At 43.8% G+C, this 15,338-nt stretch overlaps 1 protein-coding gene across 1 annotated transcript in view; it reads right to left on the minus strand.

Moving 5' to 3' along the window:
* Positions 1-4,695, minus strand: part of MED27 (mediator complex subunit 27) — a 47,525-nt gene extending 42,830 nt beyond the window's left edge. Inside the window, exons 1-2 of the mRNA XM_070758180.1 lie at positions 4,450-4,695; positions 562-706 (exon numbers count right to left, since the gene is read on the minus strand). Coding sequence (XP_070614281.1) covers positions 562-706; positions 4,450-4,655 — 351 coding nt within the window. The 5' untranslated portion in view covers positions 4,656-4,695. The remainder of the gene's footprint in view (positions 1-561; positions 707-4,449) is intronic.
* Between the last annotated feature and the right edge of the window lie 10,643 nt (positions 4,696-15,338).

Below are 15,338 nucleotides of genomic sequence, written 5' to 3' on the forward strand. Positions count from 1 at the left end.
TTTTGCTAACACAGAACTGCCAATACAATACTCACATTGAGGATTCCTTTTCCCCATGCCCATTATTTTACATTTGGAAACATTAAACTGCAGTTTCCGTTGCTTTGACCACTAATCTAGTAAAGCTAAATCATTTGCCATATTACAGACGCCTCCGGGAATATCAACCCTATTGCACACTTTAGAGTCATCGGCAAATAGGGGAAGCTGGGAGGAAACGGTCACAAACCGTGACCACAGGGCGCATTGCCAAGGGCCACGATGACATGAGTGCAGAGGTGGATGGTGATAACCTCCCCCACCCCATCTTTTCAGTCCCGTCGTAACTCCGAACGGTCGCCGAGAGAATGCTTGTGAGTTAAGGACCATCTGTACTGTACGTATAAACAGCCGGAAGGTCATTAAATAAAAGTAGAGCAGGCCTCCACGTTTCTCAAAGGACATTTTCCACTTTCCTTTCTCTTCCCTGTAGTAACGCCGATGGCAAAATATCCTTCAGCTTGCTGAATGTCAGTGGCAATTAACATTAACACCTTACGGATAAAACCATGGATGATTTACCTTATTCGACCATTTGTAGGCCTGGAGCAGTTGACTATAAAGGGGTGTTTTGTCTTGGACAGGATCGAGGCTTAAGAGCCCGCTGTTATGCAGGGGGTGGTTTTCGGACGGTTTGCCCACCAGGTTACTCAAGCGTTCCAACTCACTAAAAAGAAAATCATGAGAAAAAGAGGGTTAGAAAGTGTGTTTTACACACACGCACACACTCACCATTTTCATAAATTCATCTGGGGTGTGCATTGGCATCCTTCAGTCTCGAAAGACCATAGAAACATAGAAAGTTGATAGCAGAAAAAGCCCTCCTGGTCCATCTAGTCTGCCCTGATACTATTTCCTGTATTTTATCTTAGGATGGATCTATGTTTATCCCAGCCATGTTTAAATTCAGCTACTGTGGATTTACCAACCACGTCTGCTGGAAGTTTGTTCCAAGCATCTACTACTCTTTCAGTCAAATAGTATTTTCTCCCGTTGCTTCTGATCTTTCCTCCAACTAACTTCAGATTATGCCCTCTTGTTCTTGTGTTCACTTTCCTATTAAAAACACTTCCTTACTGAACTTTATTTAACCCTTAAATGTTTCAATCGTGTCCCCGCTTTCCCTTCTGTCCTCCAGACTCTGCAGATGGAGTTCATGAAGTCTTTCCTGGTCAATTTCATGCTTAAGACCTTCCCCCATTTTTGTAGCCCGTCTTTGGACCCGTTCAATTTTATCAATATCTTTTGATAGGTGAGGTCTCCAGAACTGGACACAGTATTATTCCAAATGTGGTCTCACCAGCGCTCTATACAGCAGGATCACAATCTCCCTCTTCCTGCTTGTTATCCCTCTAGCTATGCACCTAAATGTTCTACTCGCTTTCCTTACCGCCTGTCCACAACGTTCACCTATTTTGAGACTTTCAGAAATCCCTATCGCTCTCTTCTGACTCCCCAGAGCGTGAAGCCTGGGTAGGTTAGTATGTTGTATCTGCGGTGTAACTCGACAATAATCAGTCCACACTTTCAAGGTGAAAAACGAGGGGCTAAAATCAAATTAGGGACCGGAATTTCCTTCGCTAAGCAAGACAATTGTCGACGGATCGCGTACAATATTTACGATTGTTTTTGCCACGGTTGTTACTAAGCGAATCGTGCAGGCATTAAACGAATCCGGCTTCCACCGTTTACTTTGTTTATTGGAAGCTGGTCATCCATATATCTCTAGTTACATGGCTGCTACGAGTTGCAACATTCTATAAAACACCAACATAGCAAGTCCACAACTTAACAAGGGATTCATTGAGTGTCCGAAGTTACATTGGCGCTGAAAAAAGCCGGTTATGACCGTTTTTCACACTTATGACCATTCCAGCATCCCCCCCAATTGGTCACATGATCCGAACTCGGGCGCTTGGCCACCAACACCTTATAGGAAGCCAAGAGGCGAAGCCAGGTGAAATATGTTACTAACTTCTCAATGGTGATGTTTCACTTAACAAACAAGGCGAGAAAAGTTGCAAAGCAGGGTATAACTTATTTAATGAACATCTTGCTTAAGAGGTTTTGTATTTTTATATGTTGTGAGCTGCCCCAGGTCCTCGGAGAACAGCGGCATATACGTCCAATAAATAAACAAATAAAATAAATAAAATAAGAACAGCATTTTGGCCTCAGTTGCGGTCGTTAGGTGGAGAATTTCCTGTATTTTATTTGTTTATTTATTTCTCCTCTTTAATTTGTATTGTTTTGGCTCAACGCTACCTCAAAGCCCTTTTTTCTTTTATTTGCTGTGTCCGCATTCGCTACTTTAATTGCATTTTTTCTCCGTTTTTGTTTTCTTTTCTTACAGTAACACTGGGATGTTTCATTTTATCTTATTTGTTATTTCTGGCATGCCCTGTTTGCCTCTTTTTCAAGACTTCATGAACTCAATCTGTATAGTCTGGAGGACCGAAGGGAAAGGGGGGACGTGATCAAAACATTTAAATATATTAAAGTTTTAAATAAGGTTCAGGAGGGAAGCGTTTTTGATAGGAAAGTGAACCCAAGAACAAGGGGGCACAATCTGAGGTTAGTTGGGGGGAAAGATCAGAAGTAATGTGAGAAAATATTATTTGACTGATAGAGGAGTAGAGGCTTGGAACAAACTTCCAGCAGACATGGTTGGTGAATCCACAGTAACTGAATTGAAACATGCCTGGGATAAACATAGATCCATCCTAAGACAAAATTCAGGAAATAGTATAAGGGCAGACCAGATGGACCATGAGGTCTTTTTCTGCCGTTAATCTTCTAGGTTTCTAGGTTTCAAATCAGGGAGTTTCTTGATCTCCGTTTAGGATCTTTTCGAATTCCCCCCCACGTGTACAAACGCAAACAGGAACTGCAAGACAGCCAATCCTCGACTTACGACCATTCGCTTAGTGACTGTTTGCATTTACCAAAAAAGTGATACACAACCCGTTTTCACACGACCAAAACAGCAGCATCCTCATGGTTGTGCGATCAACATTTAGGAGGTTTGTATTTATGACAGCGTGGGAAGGGGAGGGGTCAGGCGATCCCCCTTTTGCGAGCTCCTGATATAAGAACCCAAGAAGAGCCCTGCTGAATCGGGCCAGAGCCCATTGAGTCCAGCATTCTGTGTCCCACACTGGCCCCCCCAATTGTCCATGGGGATCTTGAGCAGAAAGAGAAGGCAAGACCCTCCCTTTCCCTTGACCCCCAACAAATCGGACCCAAGGGGACCCTGCCTGCCTCAACCCACATAGAGGTGGCGCTTGGACATCCGTTTCAATAACCACCTATGATACACTCGGCATCCATGAATCTGTCTCATCCTGCCTTGAAGCTATCCAGGCTGACAGCTGTCACGACCTCTTCTGGAAGGGAATTCCATCAACCAAGGACCCTCTGGGTGAAGAAGTATCTCCCTTGATTTGTCCTCACTTTCTTACCTATGAGCTTTAGGGAGGGCCCCCTCGTCCTAGTATTGTGTGATAGAGGAAAGGGTTTTTCTCTATCCACCTTTTCTATCCCATGCGTGATTTTATACACTTCAATCAAGTCACCCCTTAAACGTCATCTCTCAAGGCTGAAGAGACCAAGGCCTTGCAACCTGGTTTCATAAGGGAGGGGCTCCATTTCCTTGATTATATTTGCTGCCCATTTTTGCACCTTTCCCAGTTCCATTCTGTCCTCCTTGAGGTGCGGTGATCAGAACTGTACACAGGACTCCAAGTGGGGTCTCACCATCGATTTGTGCAGAGGCAATACGACACTCGCTGACCTATTTTCGATTCCCTTCCTAATCATGCCAAGCATGATCAGGCATTGCCAGTCAATAAAAGCAAATTCCATTATTTATTATTATTATTTATTAGATTTGTATGCCGCCCCGAGTCTACGGAGAGGAGCGGCATACAAATCTAATAAATAATAATAATAATAAATAATGGAATTTGCTTTTTTTGACTGACAATCAAAGGCAATAGGGAAGCCGGGTTCACTTAGCAACCGTGTCACTAACTCAATAACTGTGCTGAGAAAGGCCCTAAAGTGAGGCCCAAGGTCGCTTTGCCAACCATCTTGTTGGGAATTTCGGGTTCAATGGCGGTCGCTAAGTCGAGGACGACCCACCTGCCCTCTTCCTACCCCCAAAGGAGGACCATCATGCCTCGCCTTGCCGTGCAGCATGGGAGTCCCAGCTGTATCCCAAGCCTTGGCAGGGGATGGCGGTGGATGATGGGTCAGGAGGTGGTTCCACTTCCCTGAGGAGAAAGAAAACAGTCCCAGGTAGGCCAAGCCCCGCCCTCCCTGCCCTGAATAGCATACGCTACCACGCCGGAGGAAAAGAGGGCGTGGCCTCCGCCCGGCCCCGCCCGCCCGGCTTACCCCCGCCCTCACCCCAAGTCCCGGCTGACGGAATGGAGGCTCTCTTGGAAGCTGCCGAGGAAGCCCTTCTCGCTGCCTTCCGCGGCCTCCTTGTACCGCCGGCCGTCCTTGAGGCAGTCGAAGACCCGCGTCACGCTCGAGCGCAGCGCCTGGATGGCGGCAATGGCCTGCGCGAAGGCCTCCAGGTTCACGCCGGCGCTGAGCACCCCGTCCGCCATCTTGCCAAAAAAAAAAACCCCAATACGACTCCCCCTCAGGTCCCCGGGAACGCCGGGAAATGTAGTCCGTCCGGCGGAAGCGTGGGAAAGCGGCCGTCGCAAAGCAGCCTGGGAGCAAAGCGAAGGACTCGCCCGACCGCGGGGCTTGCCGGGAAATGGAGTGCGGGAGGGGGAGTTTGGGTGCTGAAAGGGATAGCTCCTCTTCCGCCTTGGGTACACTTGCTGGAGATGGATGGATTTATCACTTTTATTTGGCTGATTTCAAGTCGCTTTAGCTGTTGCTTCTTAAATAAAGGCCAATACTTAACAGATAATAATGCTGTTTCTGAAAAAGCTGCATTAATTTAATGTCTTTAATTATTCCCTATTAATTTTCTTCTTTCTTTCCTTTCCTACCTTCCTTCCTTCTTGCTTTTTCTTTCTTTCTTTTTTTCTCTCCTTCCTTCCCTTTTCCTATTTCTTCCTTCCTTCTTGCCTTTTTCTCTCTTTCTTTTTCTTGCCTTCATTTTCTCCTTCCTTCTTACTGTTTATTTCTCTTTCTCTCCTTTCCCTTTTCCTCTTCTTTCTTTCCTTCCTTCCTTCTTTCTTTTTCTTTCCCATTTCCTTTTTTGCCCATTTCCTTTTTTTTTATTTCCTTCCCTCCCTCCCTCCCACTCTCTCTCCCTCCCACTGGTTCTTATAGTTTTGGCTCAAAGCAGTCTCCATGCACTTCCTATTTTATTTGGCTCTCTAAATTGGCCACTGTAGTTGCATTCCTCCATCTTGCCTCCTTGCTTTGACCTTTGTTTTTATCTCATCCTAGCATTGATCGTTACATTTTATAGGCATTTCTTCCAGTAATGATGTTACGTCTGGTGTGTTCTGTTTGGTTACTGTCAAAATAAAGTCATTCCTTGATGGTGTTTTTGGTCTCACTGGTAATATTTGTATTTGCCCTTTTATTTTATTTTTTCCCCTCTCATTTGTAACTTTAGTTGCTTTCGCTGCCTGGGTTCCTGCTTGCCATTTTAGTGATTTAGTCAAGCTGCCCTTTTATTTTCCTTTTTTTTGTTATGGCAGTTTCCCAAAGAAGATGCAAACGAATCCAAGTGACTTCCAGCAAGTGTACAAATAAAACCATCTTAATCACACTCATTTTTCAAAAGTCCCAGAACGGCTTTTAAAATCCACAGCAGAGGAGGGAAGCGTCATAAAAAAAAAGAAAGGGCAGCCGAGTTAAATTATATTTTTCTTGGGCACTAAAGGTTTGGAGCGAATTCAAATCAGGAGTGAATTACACAATTTGTGGCGCAGGTCATCCTCGGCTTAACAGCCATTCGTTTAGCGACCGTTCATAGTTATGATGGCGCTGAATTAATTTAACCTTTTGGAGTCTGGGTGGCATACAGCGAATAAAAAACAATGTAAGAACAGTTAAAACCCCGAAAATAAAACAGTCATTCAACAAATGTTCATTTATTTTTGGCCAGAACTTGATGGATCTTGTTCACCGGCCCCAGGAAGTATTTATTTTATTTATTGGATTTGTATGCCGCCCCTCTCCGCAGACTCGGGGCGGCTAACAACAATGATAAAAAACAACATGTAACAATCCAATTGAATAAAACAACTAAAAACCCTTATTATAAAAACCAAACATACACACAAACATACCATACATAACTTGTAATGGCCTAGGGGAAGTGATCAAATTCGGATTTACTTGGCAACTGGCTGGTATTTATGTCGGTTGAAATGCTCCAGGCGGTGCTGGTGGTTGCGTGGTCTTCTTTTGTGGCCCGCTAACAAGCAAAGTCAGTCGAGGTAGCCAGGTTTGCTTAATGACAGTGGCAGGGCAAGTTGTAAAATGGGGCAAAGCCTCACTTTTAACAACCGCTCTCACTTAGCGACGAAAATTTTGGTCGTATGTTGAGGACACCCTGCAATTTTACAGTGGTGGAGATTTGGAAGGAAGGACATGCTGGCTCAGAAGGCAAACAAGGAATTGAACTACTTTCACACACACAGGAGCCAAACTCTTGAATTGGGATTTGCACAGCTATTTTTTTTTTCATTTTTTTGCAATGCAATTGTGAGTATCTTATTTTTCAGCGTATAAGACACGTCTTAGGTTTTTTTGAGGGGGATCTACCTACCAGGTATTCATCTGGCTAGCGTCCTTAGTCTGGTCAGCTTTAGCACATTGTTTTATCCTCTGGTTAGGGCTGGGAAAAAACTTTGGAGGGAGTAGCAATGAAAAAAAGCCTGCAAAGACTCAGGGCTGGAAAAAAACTTTGGAGGGAGTAGCAATGAAAAGAAGCCTGCAAAGACTTAGGACTGGAAAACCCTTATTCAGAGGGAGTAACAATGAAAAGAAGCCTGCAAAGGCTTAGGGCTGAAAAAAAATTTGGAAGGAGTAGCAATGAAAAGAAGCCTGCAAAAATTTAGGGCTGGAAAAAAACTTCGGAGGGAGTAGCAATGAAAACAAGCCTGCAAAGACTTAGGACTGGAAAAACCTTATTCAGAGGGAGTAGCAATGAAAAGAAGCCTGCAAAGACTTAGGGCTGGAAAAAAACTTCGGAGGGAGTAGCAATGAAAAGAAGCCTGCAAGCCAGGAAAATCATTAGCACCTCATTGGAGCTGAAAAACCTTTTTGGGAGGGAGTAGCAAAGAAAACAAGCCTGCAAACCAGGAAGAGCCGAGAAGATCGTTACCATCTCATTAGGGCTGGGGGGAAAAGCTTCGAGAAAGCTACATTCAGGGTATAAGACGCACACAAATTTTCAGCTTCTTTGAGGGGGAAAAAGGTGCATCTCATACTCCAAAAAATACAGATAATAGTTGTTAGGTATAATAACGGATTTGGATAAGAAGTGAAAGGAAGAATGGTTGAAGGTAGAAAGAATTAAGAGCATACCCCGAAGGTCACCGTTGGGCTAATGGTCCTTTTGTGACTGGCTCTAATGGCAAATTTTACACAAAGAAAATAAACCTTCAAATGCTGCGGCGCCTGAGTCCTTCAAGCATTTTCGATTCTCTGGCCGAGAACGAGTATATTTTGATTTGGGGGACATTTATGTCCTCTGGATGTCAACCACTCGGAGCAGGAGTTGAAAAGTGGTGGAATGCATTTCATAGGGACGCTGCAAACGAGATTAATGGCTGAAAATTGAAACCTGGGTGGGAAATACACGGGCACCTAATCGTATTATTTTGTAACATGCATGCAAGACCAGGTTTTTATTTGGTCATTGATTTTCTTAAAAAACTAACTCAGGGGCGGTGAACATATCCACCATACTTTCCTCTTTTTCCCCATAATAAGAATCATGTCAGGTGGGCTGAGCTGAGAGGGGGAGAGGGAGAGAGAGAGGAAGAGAGAGAGAAGGAGAGGGAGGGAGAGAAAGGGAGAGAGGGGGGAGAAAGAGGGAAAGAGGGAGGGAGAGAAAGAGGGAGAGAGAGAAAGGGAGAGAGGGGGAAAGGGAAAGAGGGAGATGGGGGGAAGAGAGAGAGGGAGGGAGAGAAAGGGAGAGAGGGAGGGAGAAAGACAGGGAAAGGGAGAGAGGGAGATAAAGAGGGAGAGAGGGGAAGAGAGGGAGAAAGAGGGAGAAAGGAAGGTAGGGAGAGACAGGGAAGAGAAAGAGGAGGGAGAAATAGGGAGGGAGAGGGAGAGAAAGAGAAAGAGGGAAGGGGATGAACAGGGGGAGAGAGATGGGGAGAAAGAGGGAGAGGGAGGGAGATAAAGAGAGGGAGAGAGGGGGAGGGAGGGAAAGACAGGGAAGAGAGAGAGAGGGGGGAGAAAGAGGGAGCGAGAGGGAGAGAAAGAGGGAAAGGAAGGAACGGGGAGAGAGAGGGGGAGAAAGAGGGAGAGAGAGGGGAGAAAGAAAGGGAGGGAGATAAAGAGAGGGGGAAAGAGGGAGGGAGGGAGAGACGGGCAAGAGAGAGAGAGAAAGAGGGAGAGAGGGAGAAAGGGAGGGAGAAGGAGAGAAATAGAGGGAGAGAGAGAGATTGGCTTTCACGCCTGAGGCAGGACTAGAACCCACTATTTCAAGCAGCTCTACTAATAATTCTACTACTAAATCCATAATTCTGCTGAAGTAATCCTGTTGATTTCTGACTTTTCAGAATGTTTAATTTCCATGTTCTAGGAAAGAATAAGATATTATTATAATATAATATTAGAATAGGAAAGAATAAGCGCACCAGCATGCCTACCATCCCGGTCCTACTGTCCCCATTTATTCATACTCATTTCCTGTGTTCCTGCCCATGTTTATACTTATACCTCTTATCTCGTATATGTTTGACAAAACAAACACACAAATAAAGAAAAAAGGAAGGAAGGATGGAATTAAGGAAGGAAGGAAGAAAAGAAAGAAAGAATTAAGGAAGGAAGGAAAGATGGAAGGAAAGAAAGAAAAAAGAAGGAAGGAAAAGAAAAACAGAAAGAAAAAAGAAAGAAGGAAGGAAAGAAGGGAGGGAGGAAGAAAGAAAAAGAAAGAAAGAAAGAACCTGGAATCGATGCCAAGCAATTCTTGTACCTTAATACAGCTACCCCAGCAGCAAACCTGGAAACATCGAAGTCTTGCATTGAACGGCAACAGATGGAACCAAGATTCCTGGGAATATTACGTAAAACAGATGAGAACTCTTGTTGTGTTACACCTACACAGCATGTTGTGTTTGCTTGCCAAGGAACACAGAGGAGAGTACAGATAGCTGATTCTCCAGGACAAAAGAGCTGAATGTGTGCCAAAAGTAAGGGTCAAACACAGTGGTACCTCTACTTGCGAACTTAATTCATTCCCTGACCAGGTTCTTAAGATGAAAAGTTTGTAAGAAGAAGCCATTTTTCCCATAGGAATCAATGTAAAAGCAAATAATGTGTGCGATTGGGGAAACCACAGGGAGGGTGGAGGCCCTGTTTCCTCCCAGGAGATTCCTAGAAAGGCCCCACGGAGGCTTCTCCCTGCCTTTTCCAGTCCCATTTCCTCTCAGGAGATTCCTAGAGAGGCCCCACAGAGGCTTCTCCCCCCCTTTTCTGGCCTTGTTTCCTCCCAGGAGATTCCTAGAGAGGCCCCACAGAGGCTTCTCCCCCCCATTTTCTGGCCTTGTTTTCTCCCAGGAGATTGCTAGAGAGGCCCCATGGAGGCTTCTCCCCCCCATTTTCTGGCCTTGTTTCCTCCCAGGAGATTCCTAGAGAGGCCCCACGGAGGCTTCTCCCTGCCTTTTCCAGTCCCATTTCCTCCCAGGAGATTCCTAGAGAGGCCCCACAGAGGCTTCTTCCCCCCATTTTCTGGCCTTGTTTCCTCCCAGGAGATTCCTAGAAAGGCCCCCATGGAGGCTTCTCCCTGCCTTTTCCGGTTACAGTTTTGGAGGCTCAGGTTTGTAAGTGGAAAATGGTTCTTGAGAAGAGGCAAAAAAATCTTGAACGCCAGGTTCTTATCTAGAAAAGTTCGTAAGTAGAGGTGTTTGTAGGTAGAGGTACCACTGTACTTACAGCAGCTCATTTGGTGCCTGTTCGAAGTTGCGACGGCATTGTAAAGTCAACTGATTCATACTTATGACGGTTGCAGTGTCCTGGGGTCACATGACCCCCGCGTGTGGGAAGACTAACTTATCCACCATAGTGATGCACTTAGCAACGATGGGAAGAACGGTTGCAAAGTGGGGTAAAACTACCCTTAACACATGTTTTCGCTTAGCCACAGAAATGTTGGGCTCCCTTGCGGTCGTAAGGTGAGGACTGCCTGCATTTGTTCCCTCCCAGGTCAGCTCAGGTGGCGGCTGGCCGTCTATGCTTGCAAAAGGGGAGATTACACGCAAAGCCCTGTTTTAAGACTTTAACTGGCTTAGCCCTCGGTTTTCCGCTGTTCCCGTTCTCAGCAATCTGCAGGCTTTGGATGCTTAAGAAAACTGGGCTAAGCCCAACAATTTGAAAGCAGTCACAGCTGGGAGAACCCTGGTCGACACAATGGGGTAGAAGAGAAGGGAAGGGAAGGGAAGAGAAGAGAACAGAATTTTGGAAGGGAAGAGAAGGGAATACAAAAGAATACAAGTGAATACAAGAGAATACAAGAGAAAATTGAATAAAGAATAGAAGAGAGGAGGAGAGCAGAGGAGAAGAGAAGAAGAGAAGAGAAGAAGAGAATAGGAGTAGAGTAGAGAAGAGAAGAGTAGAGAAAGAGTAGAATGTAGAATAGAATAAATAGAAAATTGAATAAACAATAGAGTAGAGTAGAAGGGAAGGGAATCGAAGGGAAGAGGAAGAGAAGAGATAGAATACAGTATAGAGTAGAATAGAATAGAAAATTGAGAATTGATAGAGAATAGAGGAGAGAAGAACATAGGAGAGTAGAATAGATGGCGTCGGAAGGGACCTTGGAGGTCTTCTAGTCCAATCCCCTGCTTAGGCAGGAAACCCTACACCAGATAAATGGTGATCCAACATCTTCTTAAAAACATCCAGTGTTGGAGCATTCACAACTTCTGGAGGCAACGTCTGTTCCACTGTTTAATTGTGAATGCTCCAACATTGGAAAATTGGACTAGAAGACTTCCAAGGTCCTTTCCAACTTTATTTATTTATTTAATTATTTATTTGTTTGTTTGTTTGTTTGTTTGTTTATTCATTTATTCATTCATTTATCCAATACAAAATGAAGGTTAAAGAGAATAAACATGTAGTAATATATATGAAAGAAAGGATAGAAGAAAAGATATAAGAATAAAATCCGTCAATTAAGAATAGAGGAAAAGATATATGAACGGAAGAAAAGATATATGAGATATATGTTGTTGTTGTTGTTGTTGTTGTTACTATTATTGTGTTTGCTTGCCATCTGAAATCACCACTTTTCCAAGACGACACTTTCGCGCAAAGGATGAAAAACAGCTAAACTTTCCAAGAAATATTTGTCGTGCTATTTCTGCCTTTTTATCGGCAGCAATCATGGGCTTTATGGTCAAACTGCAGTGCCTTATAAAAGGGACCACACATTTTGCAAACCTCCCCACCATCACCAAAAGCTGAAGGACGGGCAAATTATTCTGGAACTGGAGAGAGAGAGAATCTAGCCCGCCATAAGAATGAAATATTTTATTAGTAACTAGGCGGAATAATTGCTTGAAAATAGAGCTGTGAAGTCATTTGAAGGAGGAGGAGGGAGGCAAACACACACACACACCACAAACCCACAAACAGAACTCACAGATGGTTTTGATATAAATCCCAACTGCAGTCAGTCCACTTATCCCCCTCCAAAATGGGATGGGGGGAATGTCACCCCAAAGGCTTTGAAACATATTTGTTTTCCATTCCATCAAGAGGTGGCTTCGACTCGGAGATAGTTTTGCCCTTCCGCTGTTTGTGGACCACTCCTGGTAAATAGAATCGGCACTCATGGATTTTATTTTTAAAACACACACACATCTGTCTGTCTGTCTATCTATCTATCTTCTATCTGTCTATCATCTAGCCATCATCTATATATCTTTCTGTCTGCCCATCTATCTATCATCTAGCCATTGTCTATCTATCATCTATTTATATATCAATCATTATCTGTCTATTATCTATCATATATCTGTTTTCTATCTTCTATCTATCTATCTATCTATCTATCTATATATCTATCTATCTATCTATTGTCTGTCTGTCTATCTATCTGTCTGTCTATCTTCTATCTATATATATATTTTTACATTTTGAAAATTAATAAAGAGAGGTGGAAAAGTGGGGGGGTTTGGGGAGCAGTTTTGGGAACAGTGGCTGGCCTGGGAGTAAGTTGATCTCATATCAAAGAAGGGGGGGAAAAACAATCCCCCCCCATATTTTCAATAGCTATTACACAGCACAATAAAGACGCCCTATTCCAAGTCAGTCTACCTTAAAGGTGCGAGACACACACATACACAAAAGGCAGGCTGTAACATTTCTAGCCCCTGCCAGTTCGCTTTAGAGGTTAATTCACAGGAGTGGAAAATGGGAGATGGGACTTTTTGTCTGGTTTTAGGTGCAAAAGCCAGCTGGGTGACTTCGAACGCGTCACTGGGAGATGGGAGTTCTAGTCCCAATTTAGCCATGAAGGCCAACTGGGTGGGAGAAGTCTCTCCCTCCCTCCCCCTCCTCTCTACCTCTCCCTTCCCTCTCTTTCCCCCCCAACCCACCTCGCAGGGTTGTTGCTGTGGGGAAAACAGGAGGGGGAAAGTGACTTGCATCTATTCACCGACCTGAATTATTTGCAAAAACAATCAACACGGAATTGTCAATAAGTCAAATAAAACTAACTCATGCAAGAATTGGAGGGGAAACTTAATTTAAGTGTAGGTTTATTTATTTATTTATTTATTGGATTTGTATGCCGCCCCTCTTCGTAGACTCGGGGCAGCTAACAACAGTGATAAAAACAGAATGTAAAAATCCAATACTAAAACAGTTAAAAACCCTTGTTATAAAACCAATCATACATACAAACATACCATGCATAAATTGTAAAAGCTTAGGGGGAAAAGAATATCTTAGTTCCTCCATACCTGACGACAGACGTGGGTTTTAAGAAGCTTACGAAAGGCAAGGAGGGTGGGGGCTATTCTAATCTCCGGGGGAGTTGGTTCCAGAGGGCCAGGGCCGCCACAGAGAAGGCTCTTCCCCTGGGCCCCACCAAACGACATTGTTTAGTTGACGGGACCCGGAGAAGGCCCACTCTGTGGGACCTAACTGGTTGCTGGGATTCGTGCGGCAGCAGGTGGTCCCGGAGATATTCTGGTCCGATGCCATGAAGGGCTTTATAGGTCATAACCAACACTTTGAATTGTGACCGGAAACTGATTGGCAACCAATGCAGACTGCGTAGTGTTGGTGTGACATGGGCTTTGTTCATGAAACTTTGTTCAGAAGGAAAAAATAAAAGGTACAATTCAGTTCTAATTTTCCTTTTGCAAATTTATACAGCCGGCTCACCACCGAAATAAGCGGAGAGCTCCAGGATCAGGCCACCGTTTAGCTCCGGTGCCCATATTTTCCATCCGCCGAAAGGTTCTCAGGGTTACGATTGGTATTCAAGGAGCAAAATATTTTCCAGCGCTGCTTTGTAGCCGTAGCAATCGGGAGACGCACGCACCAGATTTATTCCCCTTTTCTATTGATTGCAAACAGGCGGCCCTGCCAAGAACAGACGCTTGGATCCAAAAAGCAACGGATTTGCAAAGAAAGGCAGCTAGCAGGGTAGGAGGGAAAAGGCAGCGGCAGAGAGAGGGCACTTGGGCGCCGATTCTTTTCCAAATCCCCCGAAATATTCAAGACTCTGCATATTACGGCTAGTCCTCGACCTACGGCAAGAATTTATGTTGCTAAGTGAGACAGTCGCTAAAGGGGGGTGTCATTTTGCCGCCTTCCAGCTGCAATCTTTGAAGGCATCATTAAGTCAGTCACACAGTTATTGAGCGAATCCGGACGGTCGCAAAAGGGAATTGAGTGACCCCGAGACTGTCAGGGGGTCAAGGTCACAGGTAACATTCTAACTACATCAGAGTCTGAGTCAAAATACTCCTCAAAGTTCCAAAGTCAATCTATCATCTATCTATCTATCTATCTATCTATCTATCTATCTATCTATCTATCTACCTACCTACCTACCTACCTACCTACCTACCAATGTACCATTTATCTACCATCTATCTATCAGCTATCACCTATCATCTATCTCTATCATCTATCTATCTATCTATCTATCTATCTATCTATCTATCTATCTATCTCTCACTCTATCTACCTACCTACCTACCTACTTATCATCCATCCATCCATCTGTCCGTCCATCCATCCATCCATCCATCCATCCACCCACCCACCTACCTACCTACCTATCTACATACCTACCAATCTACCATTTATCTACCATCTATCTATCATCTATCAGATATCTATCACCTATCATCTATCTCTCTATCATCTATCTATCATCTATCTATCTACCTATTTCTCACTCTCTATCTATCTACCTACCTACTTATCACCCATCCATCCATCTGTCTGTCTGTCTGTCTACCTGTCTGTCTACCTACCTACCTACCTACCTACCAATCTACCATTTATCTACCATCTATCTATCTACCATCTATCTATCTATCCTCTATCTATCTATCTATCTATCTATCTATCTATCTATCTATCTATCTATCATTTACTATCATCTATCTATCATCTATCTATCTATCTATCTATCATTTACTATCATCTATCTATCTATCATCTATCTATCTATCTATCTATTTCTCTCTATCTATCTCTCTCTCTCTCTATCTATCTATCTATCTATTTCTATCTATCTATCTATCTATTTCTATCTATCTATCTATGTATCTATCTCATCTATCTATCTATCATCTATTTATTTAGCTAGCTACCTTGTTTATACATATTCTTGTTTTTCTCAACCCTCTCTGGCCAGTTTTGGGGTGGGGGTAAAATGAGAGAAATGCAAAGGGTGGCTTTAGCCAATTTATTTTAAACATCTTCGAAACCAGCCAATTTATTTTAAACTTATCGTTACTCCTTCTGCCAAACTCTAAGCAGGTGGGGCTTTGCTGCCTCCCGGGACACCGTCTTTGAATACTCTGTACCCATCCTACAGTTGGCATCGGTTTCTTCTTTCTATCCCTTCTCATTTCCTATCTCTTGTTTCACTTCCCTCTTTTCATTTC

Source organism: Erythrolamprus reginae, chromosome 8 (genome assembly GCF_031021105.1).
Source record: "Erythrolamprus reginae isolate rEryReg1 chromosome 8, rEryReg1.hap1, whole genome shotgun sequence".
In the NCBI taxonomy this organism is placed as follows: Eukaryota; Metazoa; Chordata; class Lepidosauria; order Squamata; family Dipsadidae; genus Erythrolamprus; species Erythrolamprus reginae.